General features: G+C 49.7%; 1 protein-coding gene across 2 annotated transcripts in view; it reads right to left on the minus strand.

The window, feature by feature from the left end:
* The window catches only part of GRIK4 (glutamate ionotropic receptor kainate type subunit 4), a 134877-nt gene that overhangs the window by 33759 nt on the left and 77367 nt on the right, over positions 1-23751 (minus strand). For both annotated transcript variants that reach the window (XR_005107819.1, XM_037409993.1), the window contains exons 6-9: positions 22458-22511; positions 10368-10529; positions 4270-4422; positions 2912-3016 (exon numbers count right to left, since the gene is read on the minus strand). Coding sequence is in view for 1 of the 2 variants with exons in the window: in XM_037409993.1 (XP_037265890.1) it covers positions 2912-3016; positions 4270-4422; positions 10368-10529; positions 22458-22511 (474 nt within the window). In the remaining variant the exon portion in view is untranslated. The remainder of the gene's footprint in view (positions 1-2911; positions 3017-4269; positions 4423-10367; positions 10530-22457; positions 22512-23751) is intronic.

Below are 23751 nucleotides of genomic sequence, written 5' to 3' on the forward strand. Positions count from 1 at the left end.
GTGAATTCTCTATTAAAGCTGATGAGCTGGAAGTCCCTGTGGCTTCGATAGATGGAAGGAGACAGCTGGGGAGGGGAAGGAGAGAGAGGGAACGAGAAATGGGCAGAGTGTCAGCTTGAATAAAACCAAGGAGGGAGCAGAAGCGTGTCCTGGTTTCGGTGAGGACAGAGTTAATATTCTTCTCAGTAGCTGGTGCATTATCATGTTTTGGATTTGGTGTAAGAACAATGTTGATTATCACACTGACATTTTTAGTATAAACATTACCTAGCAACGACTAAGTCAGGCACTTTTTAGTTTCTTAGGCCTTGCCAGCGAGAGGCTGGAGGGGCACGAGCAGTCGGGAGGGGACACAGCTGGGACAGCTGACCTGAGCTAACCGAAGAGGTATTCCATACCACGGGACATCACGCTCGGCATATAAACTGGGGGGGTTGGCTGGGGCTGCCGATCATTGCTCGGGGACCGGCTGGGCACCCGTCAGCGGGTGGTGAGCGGCTGTATTATGCATCACTGGTTTTCTTTTCTTCCTTCCCTTTGGATTTCATTCCTCTCCCCTTCTCTTTTCTTTTCATCATAATGGTAGTTGTTGTTATTACTATTATTATTACTATCATCATCATCATTACTATGATGATGATTATTGGTTTTTGCTTTATTTTATTTCAGTTATTAAATTGTTCTTGTCTCAGCCCTCCAGTTCTGCATTCCTTCCCGATTCCCCTCCCATCCCTCTGTGGGGCAGGCAGCGAGCAAGTGGCTGGTGGGGCTCAGTTGCGGCTGGGGTCAAACCCAGACAAAGTGTTCAAACAAGAGCCTGAGCAGATCAGTTCCTATAACCCTTGGGAACATGATTGTCCCCAGGATGCAAATATTTGTTCGTTACCCCATCCCCTCATGGTGGGTTTAATGTCTAATGATTTATTTAGTCGTTTTTATTGCACGAAGCAGGGTTGCCTAGCATAACCAGCTATGTGCTTCCCCTTGCAGTGACCAAGGGGGTGGGGCAGGATGGGGCAGGACCCTGCCCAGGTTCCACAGCTCCATCCAGGGCTGCCCTTCCCAACCAGCCACTGCCACAAACTCAGCCTGTGAGGGTCCCCAGCACCCCTCCAGGCATTGCTATCAGTCAGGCAAGACCCCTGAGAGGGGGCTGCCTGCAGTGGGGGGAGCAGACGGTGGAAAGGCTGCCACAGTCACACGGTTTTATGGAGACTAACTCCTCCCTGGTGGGTTCTGAGAGGAGGGGGCTGGCAGCCAGCACCGGCGCTCAGCAAGCAGCCACGCACACCAAGGGACTGCCCCGTCCTTCCAGCACCTAGTTACTGTGACTGGAAGTGATTTATCACCACTGCGCTCTGACGGGGAATTTGAAAAGCTTAGTCTCAGCGCAGCTTTTCCTGGGTACCTCTAAAACATGAAGCTGCTTATTTACAGAGCTGTTGCAACAGGTCAAAAAAGGTTTTCTCCTGTCAGACAGGGTTTGTGGAGAAAAGCTAAGATTTTTGTCTCGGGGCAGATGAGGCTGCAGTCAGAGCTCTGGGAGAAGCACTGCTCCAAGAGGACCCATGCATTTAATGTGAACTCCCTGCCACATTTAAACACATCAAAACCATAGCTGTCATAGTGAGGTTTACAGCATTTGCTTCCCTTGCTCCAGCTGAATGCATGCTCTTACTAATGCAGATGGGCTTGGATCTGTCACTTTTGCTCGGAGTATGATGGGTTTGGGAAATTATTAAAAGGGCACTGTTGCTATGAGAGATCTTACTGTAGGGAGAATGCCATCCTGATCCCCTGCTCACTCAGCTAAAGGCAGCATATCAAAGCTGAGCTGTCACTTGACAGGTAAGAACTGGCAGGCAACATCCTCGCCAAGGCTAAAATTCACTGCTGCCAGACCAGGAGAGACTTCCTAACGCCAAAATTCTCTGTCAGCGTGGGGTAAGATACAATAGCTTTTGTTCTCTGCCAACGTCTAAAAGTGGCAATCTCCAAGAAAATGGGCAGGTGTGGTGCTGACAGCAGGGAAATAAGACAGATGAAAACCCTCTTTCTCAGATTTCCTTTTTTTTTTTCCCTGAATGAGGTTTGGATTTACCAGTAAAACCCTAATTCCTTGGCCTTGTGTCACATAATCTCACCAGTTTGATAACTGTGGCCCCACACATTTATCCTTAACCTTAGCTGATGCCAGAAAATATCCCTTGGACAGAAAGAGGGCAACAAGCAGAAGAAGGACCAGCGCTGTGAGGAATCTCAGCAAAGGAGAGCCTGAGCTAAGCAAACCCATCGCAGAGGAACACGCACCACAGACCGAGAGGCAGATCACCTTGCTCTTCCTCCCACGTGCCACGCCAGGGGAGAGATGGTGGGGAGCTCCTGTCATACTGCTTCACTCTCCTCCCAGAGGCAGTAGTTTGGAAAGGTTCATAGTACCCTTTTTTGCCCATTTCATGGGAAATTTTCCCATTTTTCCCCATCTGAATCACTTTGAGCACACGTGTCTCCACAAGCTTAAGAACAAAAGTGTCTTGAGTGTGAGCCTGTATCTGGCACACGCTTTGTGACTGAGTTATCTCCTGCACAGGAGGGTTACTGTGACAGGCCGGACATTGGCTCTAACATCAGCACCTCAGGGACTCGAATTAAGACAAATCTAAATTATCTCAAGACATGTTCTTGATGAAGGGAACACTGTGTGTTTGCCAACCCAATCCCAGCGGTGGCTACTGTGACATCCACGCCATGCTGTCACTTGCTGAACACTTTTACGTTGCAAAGGGGGGTATCCTCAACCCCCTCTGGCCCCCGCAGCAGCAGCCGGAGCCAGACCCTCGCCAGGCTACGCACACACCATCCCCGGGCACCATCCCTCGGCATCACCCCCAGGCAGCGTGGCCGCTCCTACCTGTCGGAAGCCGCGGCGCGTGTACTGCAGGATTTTCAGGGCGTAGTTTGATCGCTGGCCTTTGCTGTTAAATTCGATGTGGCCGGTGAGACCTTCCAATTCTACCTGTCCAAGAGAGAATGAGTTACAGCGCCCATCAGGGTGGCTCATCCCCCACCCACAGCAGAGCTGAGGGTGGCAGCCACTCACCCCACGCACCGGCCATCCACCCTCCCAGCAGGTACACTAATGCAGTCCTTACGACCTGTCGTAACTGCTTTCGGAGCCTGGCTAGGGTAGCAGAGAGATGTGGAGGGGAGCCGGAGAATCAGCGCCATGAAGTGCTGGAGCAAAGAATTTCAGGGAACCCTGCTGCTTCGGAACAACCACAACCACCTCCACAGCCCCTTGCCGGCTCCCTCCATCCCAAGGCTAACACCGCGCTGCCCGGGGGCAGGCACAAGCCCTCCGCTGTGTCACACTGAGTCGCCAGCTGGGGATTCCCCCCCCCAAACCATTAGTGCTGTGTCACAGCACCGGGCCAGCACTTAACGCAAGAGCCTGTTGCGGTGGAGGCAGGATGAGTGCCTCCCTCGCTGTGCAGATTAACCACTGCTCACTTGTCACTGAAGAGGTGCTCCAGCAGCAAGGGCAAGCTGCCGGGCCTCCTAGCAGCAGAGCCAAGGGAAGCTGAAGGATTTTGCTGTCTCTGACTAAAGGTGAGATTTAAAGCAAGGTTCGCACGCACAGAACCTTGTACCACTTTGGTCAGCTCAGCTGAGTGTTCCTTTGGGGGGAGGGGAAAGAAGCCTCATGAAACTTCCCCACCTCATGACATTTCAGTTGCTCCCTGAACAAACTTGGAAAAAACACGCTCCTTCTGCATGGTCAAGCTCAGCTCTGAGGAATCACATTGACAAACTCTAGCTATTTCAGAAAGCTGAAATTTCAGGGTCTGTTCTCGTGCCAGAACCACACTTTCGGGTTCAAAGGAGCCCAAATCCCTTCATCGGGAAACTCACATCTTGCCACTGAGCTCTACGCAATTGTACTGTGTGACCTTATATCAACTCAAGTTCATTCAAAACGGAGTTCAAATCACTTGGTAACATTCATACTTTAAAAAAAAAAAAAAAAAAAAATCACTGAATTCCAGTTTTTCCTGCAGCAAAGCCTGAAAAATGGAGTTTCATGTTGTTCCAAGACCACTGACAAACCAGCCCTCAGATCTCCTCTCTTTTCATTCCCAGTGCTACCTTCAAACAGACCGACACTGCTTGAGAACTGTGCCAGCACCCGCACGTACATACACATCTTTTGCTTCTGGCAGCAACGAGCGCTGGCTCCTAACACGCCAGGAAAGTTCAGTCCCTTCTCACCATTCTCAGGTAGTTCATCAGGCTGGTGCCATGCTGCCAGATCTGGGCAGACCCACAGGACAGGGGCTTCACACCGATCTCCTGGCTCCGGTTCAGCTCCTGCACGGCAGTCACCACAGCGTACACAGCATCGAACAGCAGTGCGGAAGAGAGCTGTAGGGAAAAGGAAGGAAAAAACCTGAGATGGGAAGACATAAATCGAGCCTCCTGCTGCACCTTCAGGACCTAGCAGCAAGCAGGAGAGTTCCCTCTCCACAACCTCAGCTGGGATCAGAAAGGAGCAAAATCCTTGGCTGTGCAGACAGCGAGCCCTGCTTGTCTGCCGTTATGCTCCAGCAACACCCTGCACGCCGTCTGCACTCACCTGAGGGCAGGGAGAACACCAGCAGTGGTATCCCTGAACTGCCGTGCCTGCGAAGGCATCACTAGGGCAAGTGCAATCCCTTCGCCAGCCCCAGTCTGTTATGTTTCTCCTTCTCGTCTTGCACACTTGCTTACCCTTTATGTCCTTGCTTGTTCCTCAGGGTTTCTTCCATCACTATCATTTTTCTATCTCTGTTTGTCCCTGTCCCTTCTCGTTCTTTCCTGTCTCAGTTTCCTAAAGTACTAACTAGTCAAGGTGTGGGTTTTTGGTGCTTTGCTGACCTCTGATCAAATCTGCTGGCCAGGGGGAACACTCCTGGGCGCATCAGGTTTGTGAAGTTCTTTAAACAGGCAGCTGGGCAGAATAAAGACCCTGTGCCTGCAGCCACAGAAGGAATGATGACTGTGGTGCTTTAGCCTCCATTAGGCACCAGAGTCCTTCTTTGGCCACTGCTTTGAACAGCAGATGCACAAGAAATGAGGTTTTGTTAGATCTGCTTCTCAAGCAACCAAGCCCTGGCTTTCAGACCCTGAAGGGATCATCTAGTCCCTTGCTAAAACCTCCAGTTTCCTGCTGGTTGTTACCTGCTCTGCAATGGCATTGCTGAAGGAATGTCCAGAATCACAGAGCTCATCCCCTCTCCTTCTCATCTTTGCTTTGTTTGCCTTTAATCAGATCTCTTTGCTTATCAAGCCTTGCAAACCTGTGTTTTTCGCCCATGCACAACCATTTCAATGGTTTTGATCTAGTTAATAATCAGCCATTTGCTCTCTCGTGTTCACTGTTGTGACTAAGATTTTGCTTTTAATTATTGTTGCCTCCTGACTCTGCTGGAATTCAGCCGTTGCAGCTCATTATTATCAAGGCTACATTTTCCTCATGGCTACTTCAGACAGCATCCTTTTACCATCCCAGCTCCCAGCAGCTGGCTCGGTCTTTAGCCCGGAGCTCTTTCCCCCACCTTACCCTGTTTGTGACTTGCAGCACTCCAGCGGTATCTGCATCCTCTATTCCTCCCAAAGCCTGATTAGGTTTGTTCACTTCTGCCAGTGGCCCTGCAGGGACAATCTCACCCAGTTCAATCATCCCAATGAACCTTTGGCTTCAGCTGTTTTACTAATTTGAACAGAGTGAGTCAGACTTAACCCTGCTTGGTCTTACTCAGATCAGTGGTAAGACCTCAATGACCACAATGGCCTGGGATTAGGTAGTCAAAACCAGCACAAAACCTTCAAATTTACAAGCCAGCACGAATCAAAAGGCAGGATCCCAGCCTAATGCTAGCAAAACCCCAAACACCAGCTCTAATGGCACCTGTAACCTCTCACTTTTCCAACCCTGGTGCAGACTCACATTTGCTCTACCACATTACTCCTGCACGTACCAGTTTATTTTACAGAAATAGCAGCCGGGAGCTTTCCGGTGAGCACCAAGCAACTTGACCGGCGTCTGTCTTGCATTTGGCCTGTCTCCCACGCAACGGGCAGCACCTTTGGTCATGTATGTTGACAGCTTTCTGCTAATACTAAGGATTGACTGGCTCCAGAGCCATGAAGGTTTGTTACAGCTGTTCAGGAGCTAAACTGTAACACCAGAGGAGCTGAGCATCCTGAGGACGCACAAGGAGTTGGTAAGAGTGGGAACAGAAACTGGGCATCCCGTTTCCTATCCTGCCTCAGCAATGAGATACTACAGGACCTTCTGCCACAGCAGCAAGCCTCTCTCCTGCACTGCTTCCCCTCTCTTCGGGGGTAAGCCTGCTAAGGTTTTTTGCTTAGTATTTACATCTGACCTAAACATTCCCCTCCTGGGAAACATTTTCCAGAGCTTCTTAACGGAGCTGATATATCCTTCTTCCTACCTTTCTTTTTTACCTTCAATACAAGTTCTTTTCCTAATAGGACCTCTCCAGCCTGTCCTGTCCTCAGCTCCTGTTCCATGAAGCTCTTTAGCATATAGTGAATTTTAACTGTGGACCGAATCCCATTTGAGTTACAGGATACCGTACACACCTAGCAATTGCTTTCCTGAATCAGGAACCATATTAATAACAGTTGGCCAAATGGAAGCATTATGAGAGCAAACGCAACCCCTGTGACCCCAAAGTTTCACCATCTCGTACCAAATCAGAATATTGGCCCAGCATTTTTAATTGTCTCCCACTGGGTTTTCATTTCCATTTTTCCAGAGCAGTTAATGATCTCTTATTAGCTAGTGAGCAAGAGACTTGTAGATCTTAGCGAAGCATTTGACATTATTGATCGGAATATTTTACTCCTTAGTCTTGAACAATTTATTAGGATTTCTGGCAGCCCCCTTATGATTTCAAGCAATTTAGGGGTTGCGGTGGGGGCTGTGATACACAGAATCAAGCCCCCTTGGTAAGGAATGGGAATCTCTCCCGTGCACTCAACGTATCTCTTCCCTTTTTCAAAGAAAAATCACAGCTTTCCTCAGAAGCATCACATTTCCATTCCTGATGCTGCTTATCATTTATGACAGCCATTCCCTGCCCCGGTGGGCTCAAACCCCGGCTCCTGTGCTACCCTCTCAGTTCTGTGGGCCCTGGAGCACAGCACCCGCAGGCATGGGAGCCCTGCAACACAGCAGCATGCCAGTACACAGACCCACGCACCTCCTTTTAAACACCTGCCTTGATTCCCCCTTCAGTATCTCTTGAACAGCCACCAGGAATCATGCCTAGGGAGGTTCACGGCCTTTGCTCTATTCCCTCCTCTCTCCTCTGGTATCAAAATCCTCAAAGGCACTCCGCATCTTCCCGTGGATGCTGGTGTGGGATTGTCCTGCTCCACCACCACCCACAACCCTGCCAGCAGCATCTGCTCTGTTGTCCTGCACCACCTACCAAATGGCCATCTCCCTCTGCCACTATTCACTCGGTGACTCACATGAAATAAATCATATCCAACACAGTAAGGCGATTTGGGATGCAGGCTGTGTGGAGGAAACCGCAATTGCGCAGCACTGGAGTGCAGCAGCTCTTCTGGGTTCTTTGGTCTCTTCGGCTTTCGTAGGTAGGCAAGTGTGTTCTCATGAGGTTAAATGGGGTTAACGTGGTTAACACAAGCTCGCTGCTTCCAGCTGTCTCCCACAGCCCAGAAAGTTCAGACGAGGACTGGGTTATTGTAGCGCATCCACTCCACTTCCCTGCAGGCTCCCTTAAGTCACGGTGTGGTAAGTGAAGCTGCTGGACTTTGCACTGGAGCAGACGCAGAGCAGCCATGTGGGCGCTCACACTGGGGCCACAACCTTCAGCAGAGGAGTGGGGACAGAGCGGGAGGCAGCACCTTTTTTAATTTCCTCTAGGCAGATTCAGCAAGGGGGAATCTGTCACTGCTCCTGTGTATGTCGCCTCAACTTTCTTCATGTTGCCTATAAAATCTCTCACTACTTTTATGTTCTCATTTTAAACCACAGCTTTGTCACTCTGTCACAAAAAGCCAATTTTCCTGTTAACAAATTGATTCTTTTCCTTGCATGCATCATCTGATTTGTGCAGATCCCTGTTGTTTTTGTACCATCTCTGCAATGCAAGAGCTGCACGTGAAAGGCTTGTAAGCTCAGCGGTGGTCCTCCACTCCCAGATTCACGGGTCTCGGGGGACTTCCCTCTATCCCTAAAGCCTAATTCTTGACAATAAAAGTTGCTGATAAAAATTGCAACTTGATGGATGCCTCACCCGAGCCAGGCTCCAGAGAAGGGAGCAGATGGCGGGCTGGGCAGATGGCTCACCGCTCCACTCCCCTCGGCACCCTGGTCAGCTGCGCGAGGAGAGGCTGTATCTGAGAACTAAGGAGGTGTTGCAAGGTACAACTGTGACACGAAGCCCTGGGAACAACTCACCAACAAGAAAAGGTCAAGAAACAGATCTCCAGCCGTTGTGCACATCAGCTGGCAGGCCGATTCCGACAAGCACCTTCCAGACATCTAATGCCATCGGATGCCCCACAGCTCCTGGCTGGATGCAGCACATCTTCCTCCCAACACCAAAACTGCCCCTCTAGAAACTAACAGTGGGTTAAGCATGGTTACGTAGAAGATCCCACTTTTTTATTTATGGAAAGCTCCCACGTAAAGGCCATGTTTAAAGGTAAGCTGATCTCCAGGGAAACACGAACAGGTTTGGCTAGTCTGCATTTTGCCATGTGGGTTTTTTTTTTTCTTTTCTTCCTAAAACATTATCATCTGTATCTTTGCCCCTAAACATAACACAGAGAATTAAAACCATTAAAATCCTGTGAAATAGACTTTACAATCTGGATTTTATTCAATGACATAAACACTTAATTACAAACATCTGTTTTAGCCTAAATTCTAATTACCTAATCTAGCCATCTGTAATTTGAATGATTTTCTCTGATTTCCTTTCTTTGCAATGTGATTAATGAGAATGGCATTAGAGCAAGCAGCTCCCTCCTCCTTCCTCAGATGCTTTCTCAGCTCTAGCAAGAAAGCCCTGGGATTTTGCAGCTCATAGGAAACCTCCCTCCTGTCACTTCCAGCTGTTGAGCCTCCTTTTTTCTCTTTAGTATGAGCTATCCCACAAGATAGCGGCTTCCCAGGACTAAAAGGGGAAGCTTCCCATTAGCAATCCTACAGAGATCTAGCAGGGCAGACAGCACGCTCACCGCAGCCGCCTCTGCGCAGCAGGGCTGGGAGGAGGGACAGCAGGATGGTCCCAGGCGCATAGTAACTATGGCCTGAGTTCCATGCCAAGCCAATAGGATGTGGACAAAAAGGGCAGAAAGCTCCTTATTTTGCCTGCGTAAGATCACTTTGTAGTGATAATAAGGAGGTTTTCATCAGTACACAGCTGCCTCAGCTTGTCAAGGGGACTCTGAGTTCATTAAAAATGATGCAAAGGGTTCCGCTGATGGCATTTTTTCTCTCTCTCCCCTCTCCCAGCTCCAGCTGCAGCCCCCTGCAGCCCCGATTTTGCAGATCTGCTTTGTAAATCTTCCCAGTTATGAAGAGTCCCTAGGGAAGATTTCAGTGCTGATCTGCACACTCATCGGGGAGATGTTAAAGCGTGCAACGTAACGCAGTCCCTTAGCATCTGCCTAAGCCCAACCCTTTCTACGATACTTGCATCCAGACTCCCTCTTCCACAAAACATTTTCCTAGAGGTGAAATACACAGGGACAAATTTCACAAGGGAAGCACTGAATCAGAGCTGCATCAACCCCTGCACCCACATACAATTATAAATTAAAATTAGGCTTGAATTTAAAGCTGTACAGACATGCCCTCTAAAGCTCTGCACCCACATGGCTCCCCAAGATCCGTCCGGGTGACCAAAGACTTCCACGATTGCTTTAGTGTTCTCCAGATCAGGAGGCTCCCCTGTAAGTCACAGCTTGACACCCCAAGTCCTCTTCTACCTACTTAACTAGGGCGCTCTGCCTGGTTCATCCTTGCCATTCTTGGAGTGCCACCTCCCCAGGACCGACCACCAGGAAAGCCAACCCAAGGTACAGCAGTACGACAGCAGCCCGGGGATGTGCCCAAGCAATTTTGCACAGGGGTTACTTGGATTAAGCAATTAGTCAATACCATGTACATTTGAGACCAGAGTTTCTACCTATGCATGGTCCTCTGCATTGCCAGTGTCTGCTCAGAACCAGCCTGTGGCTCTTTCCACAAGGTTTTCCTGATGGTCTACAGCACCTTCAACTCAGAGAGGCTGTGGGTGATGGGAATGAATTTTACTTACTGCTGGCCCAGTAAAAGGAGCGTGATCGCAGTTCTCCTGCCAGGACTGGTTGAGGCTCTGGACAAACTCTTGGAAGAAAGCATGAGACTGATTGAAAATGGAAAATCCCAGAATGTTGACTCTGTCATCCAGCAGGCTGTCCAGGCGCTGGAGGGAAAACTCCTAAAGCAGCCCAAAGCAGAAAACGGGATTAGGGAAGAAAACAGGCACTAAAAGCTTCAAAAATCATTCAACACCCTCGAAGGGAAGATGCAACCACGCGGCTACGCAAACCTGCACGTGAAACTACCACCCCCAAGCCGGGTCTGAAAACCACCCATGGCCAGTAGGAGCGAGCCTGGGTGCTGACCATGACTCGACTCACTGTGCTGCCTGTCTCAGGCTTTTAATGAAGATGTCAGCCAAGTCCACTACTTTATTGGCCAAGTTCCATAAACAGACCCAAACCCCTCCAAAGTGGGTTCTGGGAACTTTTAATTTCTGAGCCGTGGTTCCTGCCAACCGTGCCTGAGCGAGGTGTTATTCTTTGCAGTTTATAAACCAATTCTTCTGACAGGAGGTTCCCTGTAATGCAGAGGTTACAGCAGAGGCAGTGAGGTGAATGATATTTTTCAGATGAACCCAGTAACCTGCTGTAACTGGCCAGAGAAGGTCAGCTCTGTTGTGGGAGGTCCAGAGCACAGAGCTCCTTAGCAGATTTATACCTCCCAAGCGATGCTCTCTCCAAGGCACTCCCAGAAAAACATCCCTGCTGCGTTCACCACGAAAACACCGCTGTGCCCAGATACCGCTATGGCCGAGAGGCCCAGACAGTGTGAGAACATGGGCAACGGCTGTCCATCCAGAGCCGGGGCAGGAGCGATACCAAGACTACCAGACTGCGGAGACCCACGTATGGTGTGAAACTAACATCCTTTCCTTACTATTCTTAATTGCCTCTGAGAGCACGCTGAACTGGACCCCAGGCTGGGCAGCAAGCGTCATCTGCTGAGTGAAGCTGCTCTACCACCACCACGTCCTATTTGGTGGTACCAGGTTTAAACTGTTAAATTAAACCAGCTCCTCCCCACCCAGCAATCCTGCACTGCTCCCTTCTGCCATCAGGTATCAGGAGATGCTGCTCACAGGACATCCTAATGCCCTGTGGAGGGTGGGAAGTTGCTTTGACAGTGGGCTTCAGAGTGGGGCCCATCCTCTTGCATTTCTGAAGAGCAAAGTCATAAGATGTACAAAAATGACTGTATAAAAAAAAAAAAAGCAAGCAAAGAGGGAGAGCTCTATTTTGCTACTAACGTCAATGGAAGCAGTTACACAACAAAGCCAGCTTCCTGCAGAAGAGTCCAGCCCTCCTTGTCCTATTAACAGGAAATAATGGTACCTTCCTCACTAATTTCTCTTTTGCTAATTGCTAAAATGGAGTGAGAAGGTGGGAGTAATAGTTTCAGAAACTGCTGGATACCGATTCTCTTCCATCACTAATACGAATGTCTTTTGGCTCTGTGGACTGCGAGATTTCAGCAAGTCAAGTCATTTTTTATCTTTCCTGCGTATGTGTGCACGTAGCAACAATGTCTGTAAATCTCTGAAACATGGAGTTACAAGAGTATTCCAGCACGGCAAACTCCCATGAGAATGTGATCAGACACAGGATTAAGTGCATTTTGGACACAACCGCATTAACGTTAGGTAACATGAAATTGCCTGTGAACTATTGATTCATTTGAATGATACTATCCTCCTGCCTTCCTGACAGGTTATCCATTTACCCACGGCATCCTGTCAACCCATGCAACGAGGGCAGATGGCTAATGAGGACCTGGGCCCGAGGAGATCCTGGATGCAAGCAGAGCAGCACGAGATCCGTTGCACCCCTGCAAAATACCACCTCTCCCAAGCCAGAGCCAGGAGGCAAACTGTGCAGGGCGCAAGGCGAGCAGCTGCACGACTGCCCTCCTGGCTTCGGTATATGCAGAAGGAAAATGAGATGTTATGTACCATAACAGCCACACCAGTCCAAGGCTTCAGGCTCAGGCCAGACCGCCCCAATCTAAAGGCAGCTGAAATTACTGCCTTTATTTATTACGCCTTTTCTCCCCTGAAAACATTTCTAAGTTTCTGAGGTTGCTGAGGCCCTGACAGGTTTGTTACACTCTACACCTTAAATCAGCAGTTACCGGGCAAGGGAGCAAGTCTTGCTGGTCCGGCTTCACGTGGGGGAAACTGAGGCAGAGGTGCGGTTTGCCCTGCTCACGCAGCAGTCGCAAGGCTGAACCCACGGGTGCACTCGGGCTGGCTGGGTGACGGGGTCAGTCCCAGCCCCCCTCGGCTCCCTGCACCCACATCAGCCCAGTTTCCCTGGGGATCCTGTGCCCTGCTGAGGATGGAGGCAGCTGCCAGGGCTTGCTGCCTGAGAAACCGACCGCAGGCAGACCCAGGCATGCTCCCCCCAGAGTCAACAATTTGCTCTGGTTCAAATGTTAACAGCAGCTTTTTCCCAGCTCCCATTAGCGGTGGCTGGTCATTGCAAGCTTTGGTCTTTTTCCTGCAGCCAACGCTCTCCCTATCTGTCTTTTTCTAGGCAAGCCTCCAGCTGCGGAAAACCACATTTCTGTTGCTGTCATATGCATAAAGCATCCACCTCTGCAACACAAGGGGATTGCGTGGCCTGTACGCAACCCTTTCTCTGCGCTGCTCCCTGTCCCTTCCCTCCTCTCTGGCTCCAGCCCTCTGCCTTTAAATTTTTTTCCATCAGACATGCACAAGAGCATTCTGAGGGCCCAGGTCAGAAACAAGCAAATGAGCCATGAGCTGCCTACGCAATGAGATGGAGATAAACCGTCCTTGGGGGACACACTTCATTTGCAATGGGGTAAGAGAGATTTGGTAAGGTCAGGCTTGCTACAGAGGGCAAAGGGGTGAGAGCATCCAGATAGTCCAGTAGCTGCCGGCTCAGCTTCTGTCCCTGTTTGTTTTCTTTCCTTTCCTACACAGTCATTCACCATGCTTGACATATCCAAACCCACGGTCTGCAAGCACAAACTCATCTGCCATTCAAGGCCTGCACCACGCAGCTGATTTCCAGAGCTTGACGCCCCATCCGTCAGCCCCGGTCCTACCTCCCGCCCTGCCGGCCCGACGGCAAGTGACAGCTGAGCCTCCGACGCTGCCGGGCAAGAGGCGAGCACCGTCAGGGAAAGAGGTGGAAACCCTGCTTTTGGAGATGATCTCAATGGGTCCTCTCACCACGTGTTTGCATGCAAGTGTTAATGCGGTTTCCTTTTCAAAGACAAGGCCGAGGTAGAGAAATACTGTTCAGATTTGAGAAGACACATGAATGGCTTTGTAGCAGGTGCACAGAGACTTGGTGTCAGATCCACGGATTTCTCACTGAGACGTACTGAAGCTGACTTTTGCCTAAGCTAGGAAAATTTTCAAACAGTCTGAGCACAGCTGTGGTATACATACCTGACCTTGCCTTGACTGCTAGATAAAGCTGGTGGGCCAGGTGCTTACACACAACAGTTTCACAGCTGCCTCTCCTCTCTGTTGTCACTCTTCCTTACCTGCAGTGCTGGCTGGTGTTTTTGCAGGCTGGAATATAGCTTTCCAATGCAATAAAAGCAAGGAGCCATTAGGAAAATAACGCACACCTGTCAGCAGATTCCATGTAAAGGAGGACTCCAAGCCCTGGTACGCTTGTCCTAGCCACCCCCGCCTGTGCAAATACAGCTTTGTAACCACATGCTTTCGGGCCAGATCAGGGTACCTGGTGAGCACAAGAGGGTGCTCACAAGAATCAAAGTGATGGGTGCAAACCACATCTCCCTCATTCCACTGCCAATTCTCCTATTCCACTGCCAATTATTTTTTCCCCCTCCCCGCACTGGAACAATTGCAATAGTTGACCAGCACTTTGCCCTCCATCTCAGTCCAGCTCCTTTACGCCAACCAGTGCAACCTGAGGCACAGAGAAGACCATCAAAAGTCATGCCATGGTGAATTTCATATACGCAAATCCTGGCTGCCTGAACTCTTCCCCCCGTCTTTTCAGTCTACTTTTTAAAGCATCCACCAAAAGTCAATATTCTGCTTCATGAGGTCTCAGAAAAAGTAGGCCTGGAGGGTCTGCAGTCAAAATTAATGAACTTTTACGGAAGAAAAATCCCCAGGCTTTGCTCAAATCACAGTAAATTCTGCAGCAGCACCAGGCAATTACAGTGTGGATTTTCTGACTTCTACTACAGGGCTGCAACCACTAAATATGTGCTGTTAAATAACAACACTTAGCAATTCTATGGCACTCTATATTTTCAAAGTGCTAGGCACACATTAGCTAATTGAATATAAAGGGGTTCCCTGGGAGACAGCACTGGAGGAGTTATTAGAGGATGAAGTCACTCTTGGGTTTCTGTGCTTCATGCGGCACTCGACCTGCACTCACACTTTACAGCAGCAGACGAAACCTATGGAGTGACCTGAACATTTAGATCATTGGGCAACCTGGCTAATAAGAGCCACACAGCCAGGCTCTGTAATTCATGATTTTTAAAGTCATGAGCTTGGATTTTCTGGCGTTGCTAGCTGTGAGTTACCGCCAGGAGATTTACAGCCTATAGTCTCCATTCCATTAGGACCGTAAGCCCGTAAGGTACAAGTGTGTTACTCAGCTCAAGTCTCTGGACTTGCACGTTCGGATCACGGGTCAGCCGACCCTGACCGGGACTCAGCGCCCACAAGCCCTCCCCCATCTCAGCCCATGACAGCGAGTTTCTGATGGAAACCCCGCTCCTGCCCTGCCTGCTTCGCTCTGGCTCTGTAACACAGCAGCAGCAACACACCGCTCCTCGCACCGCCAGCACTGTGCTGGGTCAACAGACAGAACCACCGCTGCCTCCCCCTGCCGCGACTCCTGCCAGAAAATTATTATGCCCAGAATAAGAGGAGGAAACTGAGGTGCAGAGCAAAAAACAGCAAGCAATTAAAAACCTAACAGCACTAAATTCAGCCTAAAAGAGATGTGAGTTAACAACACGCCTTACAATGCAAAGCATCAAAGCCAGCATTCATATTTAAGCATGTAATTAATGAAGTATCCTCCCAAATCTGCACCTAAACGATCCACTGCCAGACCAAAGTAGACCCCATAAACAACAGCCAGGTCCTCGCTCCCCACTGGCACTGATGACACCCTCCCTCTCAAGCCTGGGAAGAGGCCGGAGGAGACTCCTGCCTGGAAAGGGCCAGTCGAGCAGGGGATTATTAGTGTCACAGCCACCTGCCTGATAAGCAAATGTTTTTTGCAGTGTGGTGCTGCCGTGCTGTGCCCTCTGTTCAGCAAGTGGCTCCTGGTGATGCTCCCCCCACAGCGGCGAGGCGGCCAGCGTGCTATTCAGCACCCTGCATCAGCTATTGAGCTCCTTCCAGCTTTATCGATTCAGCTGGTGATATTGTTCTGCATCCCATTTGTGTGTGCAGAATCTCGCTCCCTGGCTTGATTCTTATCACATTTTTAATAAGCTAGATCACTTGGGAAGCAGGGAGACAATGACTACTACCCACACGCTGGCAACAAGTATAAAAGTGGGCTTGTTTCTTTTATAGAGGCTCCAAGACCTTCCCACACTCCATCCCAAGCCCCTGGGAGGCACAGGACCTGATCAATTCAACCTACACTGACAGTAAGACGTCCATCTCCCCCCCTCCTCTCTCTTGCTCACACACACACACGTGGTTATCTTCCTTTCTTAATTACTGCAAGGACTTCATTGGATTTTTGGACCTGCTGATTAGCAGCCTCCAAAACACCCTCTGAGGCTGTCACTGCCCAGTGCTCAGCAGGAGAAACTCCTCATGCTGGAAGCTGAGCAGGCTGCACCGACCTCATTCCCCTCAGCCCCAGCCAAGGATCTGGCCCTGTGACGGCACCGACGGCTGACTCGCACCAGACAGGCTCACCGTGGGTCCAGAACACACTGTACTGTTCCTTCTCTATTTTGATGTGGGATGGGAAGCAGAATACTGGGCCAAGGCTTCCATTTCTCTATTAAGCCCTCACTCTGGCAAAACCTCCATTTCAAGAGTATTTGGTGCTTAGAAAAGCTGCCACCCTCCAGATACAGACTCCAATTCCCATCCTGAGATTGCCTGGCAGCCTTTATGCATGAGCCAACCTTCAGCCAGTGCAAAGTCAGCACAGCGTCACTCACTCCGCCGCTGACATCACTGGATGCCGATGTGCACCATTATTCACCTTTTTAGGGTTAATCAGAAGAGATAAGTATCTCAGCTCCTGGTTCTTTGGGCAAACAAAACTCTGGGGAGTCTCTCCCCAGGCCATGGGTGGCAGGATTAGTTCACATAGTCCAAGGCAGCAGAAGGTGCTGTCCTGGTCCTAGCTGCACTGAACGGGGCTGGTGCAATTGCTCTGCAGCTGTTCCCGGTTTTCACAGTTCAGGCGTGAACATGTCAAGTCCGGAGCAAGACTTGGTGACAGAGAGGGGAGCCGGAGGACTGCCCTTCCTCCTGGGACACCCAAACAAATAGCTAAAACATGGATTCCTCACAAAAGGCTTGAAAAGACTTTAGTCTCCTGTGCCACAGGGGTCCCCTACAGTGCTCTCATACAGACAGAGATCATTAAAAGCAGCAAGAGTACAAGAGGGAAGAAAAACGTGCAAATGAAGAAAGGACACAAAACACAGATTAAACTCCATGACTTTCCCAGGGGACTGGCGGCACCTCCTGTCCCCCCCGTAACAGAGGCACGCCGGGGGCTGGCACCGGAGCATCACTACTGGCCTCGTGCATTCTGCGTGGTCATGTGTGACTGGGACGTTTGGCCCTGCTATGGTCAGTTCTTCACAGTCTGGCACTGGTGACCGATTTCCACCCAGAGGTCATCGGACCTCCTCTGTTAGATACAGCAGTGGAGGAAACACCTGCCTTTTGCCTCTCTGGATCCTGTTGCCCTCAGGGCTGAGCTGCCAAGCCTGTTAATCATTCCTAAGCTCCTCTAAAAAACACATTTATTTACTCACTCAAGTGGACAATATTATATTAAGTGCTTTATGGTTTTCTTGAAAGGCTCAGTTTATTTATAAACTATTGACAGAGTCAATAAGTTTATAATGGGCCACATGTAAAAATCAATTTCTCTGGAAGAAAAAAAGTCATCACAGCAACAAATTGTGGCCTTTTGAGTAGGTAAGTGGATGTGGGAGATCTACCCAAGGCACTGTTATTTGCTCGTTCACGTAGTTAAAGAGGAACTGTGATCTCAATGAACTTGGGGGCAATTTAGGGGAACCATCCATATATAATCCAGTAGCTCTTGCAAAGTTGACATGTCACAAAGGCATCAGTGTGCCGTATACTAGTAGGGATGGGCCGTTTACCTCCTCATGCAAGAAGAGCTATTAAAATTGGGAGGCTGTTCTTCAGATGAGAGCACTTTAGGAAAACACATTGCCTACACCCTTAGTGAAAGCAATTTACTCCAACTTCTCTGCAGGGAGCCTGGGGCTTGAAGAGTGACAAATCCTCAAAAAGCAAAGGGGTCAAGTGCTGATGCTGGGACCTGAAAAGCACAGCTCTTGGAAAACAAGGGGTAGAAAGTCTGAAAGACAAATAGGACAAGACAGCATGAGGGCAGAGGAAAAGAGAAAGGTTTGCTCTTGCATCAGAGGGCCTGGGCTGTGTCTGAGAGAATGATTTACTCAACTGGAAATCAAGCACAGGATGGACTCCGAACAACACATAAAGATGACCCAGACAGGTAAGGTAGCACAGGCAGCAAAACGCAGGGAAGTACAGTTATTGCTTCATCTAAATCCTTCTTTTCTCATGCTTACTAGAATGAGGAGAAATTGCTTTGGCATCCTTGCAAAAGCCTGATTTGTTTGCCCTGCTACCACATGCCACTGAAAATATGAACCATAAATCCAGGGAACGATTTGGGCTCTACAAAAAGGTTTGCATCAGCTACTGGGAATCAGGAGGGCTGGCTGGACTGCAAGGTAAAATTTGTCAAAGCATAACAAGACAGTCTGCCTTCTTCACCGGTGCAAGGAAGAGCAAGGGTGCTGGTAGCCAGCAGAGCTGCTGCAGCCCGGCCAAACACCATGGCCCATGCTGGAGCTCACGTTGCAGAACCAGACAGAGAAAGAGGTCATTCCACCAAGAGAAGGTAATGTCATAAAGCAGCACTAAAACCCAAAGCTTCGCAGCCCTGGTCAAATACTAAGCTGCAGTCCACTTTCCCTCTGCTTTACTTTACACCATTCCCTCCTTCCAAAGCACGCTGCCATAAAGTCCAGTTCCAACGGGGCATCCAGAGCGACAATTTGGCTTTGAAAACCTCATCCTATATGAAGACCAAGCTTTTTATAAATTGCTAAACAAAGAAGAAAAAACAGGAAACAAACAAGACACCCAACCCAAAACTGATTTATCTGGTCTCTGGAAATTGAATACGGGAGCTGTTTTATCAGCAACAACACCTGCACACAATGTTGTTGGGGAACGAAACTGCATCCAATGAACAGAGCATCTGACTCAAGGCACTACTAGAACTCCTTTACACCTTCCTTCTTACAGTAATAATTTCAATTGTTTCAATTATTTCCATCTAATCTCCTTGATAAATGTTTTGAAATTCAAACCCAGCTCAAGGTCCGTATGTTACATTGAAAACAAACAACAACAAAAAAAAAAGGGGGGGGGGGGGAGAAGACAAAACTAACAACAAGCTACACAGAATTAACAAGCTAAAAGAACTAAAAGAATTAATTGCAGCACAGGATTTTGGAAGCATCCAACACCTGTCCTGCTCTGCGCTGCTGTTTTCAAGGTTTTCCAGCACTAGGAGGAACATTTTTTTCAATGCACAACAGCCTGCTTGCAATGCTCTATTTATGCACTGGCTTTATTACTATTACCATGATGGAGCACACCATCACCCCCTCACATGGTCAGAAGCTGTGCAGATACACCGAAACCCTGTGCCCGGCCAGGGAGCGAGGAAGGGACGATGAGCAGCTCTGAGCTCACCTCAGCACCACGAAGCCAAGGCACAGGGAGCAGCTGGCCCCTGGGCCAGCGTTTGCCATTAATCACCAGGAAATTTCAGGTCTCCCAGAAGGGTAAGCGCCAAGAAGAAACAGGTCAGATTGAGATTTCCTGCAAGGGGACTGAGGACAGAAGGGTGCTCAGTTGCCACAAGTACCCTGTATGCAGGTGATGGACGTGGGGAGGAAAAACGTAAGAGATCTGCTCTGTTCTGTGAGTTTCATTAGGACTCCTGGAAAATTTGTTGAGCTTCTGTTGCTGACAAAAAGGGTCCCCTGAGCTGGCTGAAGGAGGCTGATAATGAATTCGCACACAGTAAATTAGCCTGTGGATATTTTTACAACAGGCTGCTCGCCTCGGCTCCGATGGAAATGCATTGGGGGCCGAGAACTTCCTCCTCATTTGCTCCCGCAATCTCCTGCCAAAGGCTGGCATCTGCTTTCACGCGCCGCTCTGCCTCCCTGTTGAACGGCAGGGAGAGCAACGCGGGCGCTATCTGCAGTCATCAGGCTGGCTACGGAGGAGCCGTCACCCCCGGATTGCTCTCCCATGGACTGGTGCCAGGGGAGTTGCAGCAACTTGCCTCCATCTAACACTCCGCAGAGAGAAGAGCTGCGACACAGAACTAGCTGTCGGCTGGGATGTGCTTATTAAATAAAATTAATGCTAGAAGACAGAAACAGAATTCCCCTCTAGTGCCGCAGGGCAGGTGTTTAATTCAGCATTTTATCCCCTTTTCTCTTCTTTTTTTGCCTGAAATATTTTTCCATCTCCAAGCAGCTTAATGCTATACAGACTGCCTATTCCCTTTCTGATGGGTTCTCCCTCCATTTAAAGCCATCTTTTTGCCTGCTTCCCTTGACAGCAGTTCACTATGATTTTATCTTTTCTATTAGGCAGTGATTGCAAAACCTCAGAGGGTTCATTAGGAGCTTGATAATCCCTCCAGATTTATTAGTCTAAATTGCTCACTCCTATCTCTCATCCCCATTTAAATATTACTAATTTCCTTCAACATCTCTTCCATCTGCCCAGGTTTTGCCCTATGTCACCTTTCTTGAACGGTCCCTGACAAAAATCCAGTTAGTTTTGCTGAGGGCTGGTCTTTTGGACAAAGCGGTAAAATAACCTGGGTAAACAGATTAATGTCCTGTGAGAGCGAATGGCAACAAAACTTATTTCCTTCTCACCTGCCATGATTGCATTACACCACATGAATGGGTTTTAAAGACAATTTTCACCCCTGGACCTCAAGCAAGTGCTTAATCCACTCACGCTCAAAATTAGGGTGGTGACAAGCTTGATTTTTATAGTTATTTCTGTTGTCCGAGCACCATCCATGAACCCAGACTCCACTGGTGAGGTGCAAACAGAAATCCCTTGCTGCGTGCATAGTCCCAGTCTGAGGGGTGCACAGCGATGGCTGGGACTGGGGAGGGCAAGTGGAAGAAGAAACAGTTGCTGGGACCAGAGGGCAACAGGAAAACTACTTGCTGGGGCTGGGAAATGTCGGCAGTGGTTTAGTGTCGTGAGCAGGATCTGATGGGGACGGCCACTGTCCCTCACCAGCTCTACCAGCAGCACCAGCACAGCTACACTCTGACTTGGGGCTGGCAGCGGGGGTGAGAAATCACAGAGCAGCAGCCACTGCTTTAAAACAAATGACCTTCACCTGCCAAGGGCATAGCTCCATCGCTGGCTGATCCCCTCCAAGCACATCCCTTCCTTTTGCTTTCCTGCTGGGTGCCAATCGTTTGCATGGCAATGAACAGCCGCAGTGAAGCTCGCTCTTGCTGGACTGATGTTGAGCAAGGTTAGGACCTATGGATTGAGCGCTAAGCAGGAATCAGAACGCTATTAGTTCAGGTAGGGAGCTTGTGACTTTTTCTATTTTTTTTTTTTTTTGCATTCCTCTCTTTTCTGACATCTCCTTTCCCTATCCGTTTTCCATTCTCTGTCCCAATGGCTCTCTTGGCTTTCAACCCCTCCACTTCACTCCCTCCCCCTCCTCCTCTCCACTCCAGCTCTCCTGCCTACACATTTGGCTCCATCCGTTCCCGTCTGTCTCCCACCCAAACACAAAGCGTGATTCAGCTCTCGGCTTTCCTGGCACACACACCCCCTGGCATAAATATTAATAGAAATTAGAGAATATGAGTATCATTTGGGGTTGGAAGGCACCTCCACTTAATCATCCAGCCCATCCTGCCGCACTCAGGTTTCCATCATCCCTGCGCCAGCATTAATAGGTAGGTAGGCAGGTATCTGGTCTCCCCCGGCGGCAGCATTTCCCCCACGCCACTTGGCAGCCTGTTCAAGAGCCTTGTAAGCTGCTGCAGCAAGAGAAGTTTCTCTGATATTTATTTTGGGTTTTCCCTGCTGCTGCCTAAGCCCATTACTCCTTGTTTAGCACAGTACTCCGGGATTTAACCACACGATCCCCCCATTAATGTTATTAGTAGCTATAAAGCCAAATCACTAGGGGCCATGCTGAAGATATACCCCGCTCTGCCTCTCAACATTTATGGTATCATCCTTCCTTTGTCTTACACAGCCACTCTCAGAGGCGCAGCAGAAAGGAACGGAGTCGTGGTGCCTTCTGCACGCACGCCCCGGCACAGCCGGCCCTTGTCCCGGCACAGGGAACAGGTCTGGGGGCTGACACCTGCAGGACCCTCCCGAGCCCTCGCCCAGGAACCACTCCTCTGCTGGTGCTTCCCAAGGACACACACAACTCATCACACCAGCTCCGGCCACAAATTCTGCCTTTGGCAGCTACACAGGATCCATCGGCGCTGCTGGACTCTGTCGGCTTTCGCGTCCCAAAGGCCAGGGCAAGACTCCCCATGGCTGATGCTCAGGTTTGCAGGGGGACACCCGTCCGTGCCTCCCTCCCCCTCTGCCACAAACTCCCTGATCCACAAGCACACGGCTCTCCCCAGCGCTCCCATGGGCCGGAGAGATCAGCTCCTATTAACATGAGTCTACATGCACACGGGAGAAAAGCCAAGAAAAACGTCTTACCAGATTAGTGAAGATATACGTGTAATAGGCAGATGCCATTCCCAGTTCAGCTGCCTGTGAAGGAGAGGAAAGGAGATTAGACCAGAGCCTGACAATCTTCAGTCTCCACTCCAGCAAGGCAGAGACTGGGCCACATTTGCTTTTTCATCCTTATCGCTCCGTGCAAGTGCTGCTGTCTTCCTGCAGGCAGGGGAGGGTGGGACGCAGCAACACAATTTGACCTGTGAAATTAAAGTCTGGGGAACCAATTTTTCAGCAGGACTGAGCCTACCTCTGGGGTCTCCTCTCTGCAACAGCACTGACAAAGCTCTTGCACAGGGGCTGCCTGGCAGAGAGAAACCACCCAAGACCACACGAGCCACAGCTCCGGACCCCGGTGGCCATCCCTGCTCCCGTACGGGGATTTCTGCACCCAGCCCCATCCTGCGGGTGTATCCAGCCAAAGACAACCTGGAAGAAGGACACCCATTGAAAGCCAAAGCTTTTGCACCCCCAGCAGCAACGGTCCATACAGACCCTGGCAAGGTGAGGTGGGCTCCCGCAGCCCCCAGACCTCCAGAGCCCCTTGGGCTGAGCAGTTCCTCGGGCACGCTGTGTGCCCGGAGGGACGCGGGGCTGGCTGAGGTGGGCTGCTCGGGAAGCGGGTGCTGCTCTTCTCCTGTTCAGCTACCACCACCTTTTTGAACACAGTGAGGGAAAGCAGGAGCTGAGAGCGCTCAGGGCTTGTCTCCTTGCACCACAAACACCTTGGTGCAGAGAGCAAGGCAGAATGAGCCCTTCTAGAGTTACAGAAAAAGGACAGTCTTCCCAGTGGTGGTTTTCCCACATGTATCAGTCAGATTTGGGCTCCAGTCCCACAAATGAAATTTAGTCACTCGGCCTGTTCTCCAGAATTTAGACAGGGTTGCAATGGCCACAGAAATAGAAAAAAAAGAGGCTAAAAGTGTATGAGAAGCAGAGAGATGGACGCGATTTTTTCCACAGGATTATCTGTTCTAGAGACCACAGACCAGATAATTGAAGTCCTTTTTCCAAAATTCAAAATTCTCAGTAAACAAGGAGTTGGTTACAGGAACAGATGCTCAGGAAAGTGGGGGATTAATCTGCAGATCCTCCTGACAGCCAATGTTTCACTGCCAAGCACAGCTGGTCTCAAATTGTGCTTCTGGACCTTGGCAAAGAGGTGTTCCCATCACCCCAGACCACACAGAGGAATTGGAGGCAGGGAAGGAAGGACCAAAGGTAGCACCCCCTTACTTGGTTTTAGTCCCTTTCCATCTCCCCCAGAAGCTGG

The sequence above is a fragment of the Falco rusticolus genome, chromosome 16 (genome assembly GCF_015220075.1).
Source record: "Falco rusticolus isolate bFalRus1 chromosome 16, bFalRus1.pri, whole genome shotgun sequence".
NCBI lineage: Eukaryota > Metazoa > Chordata > Aves > Falconiformes > Falconidae > Falco > Falco rusticolus.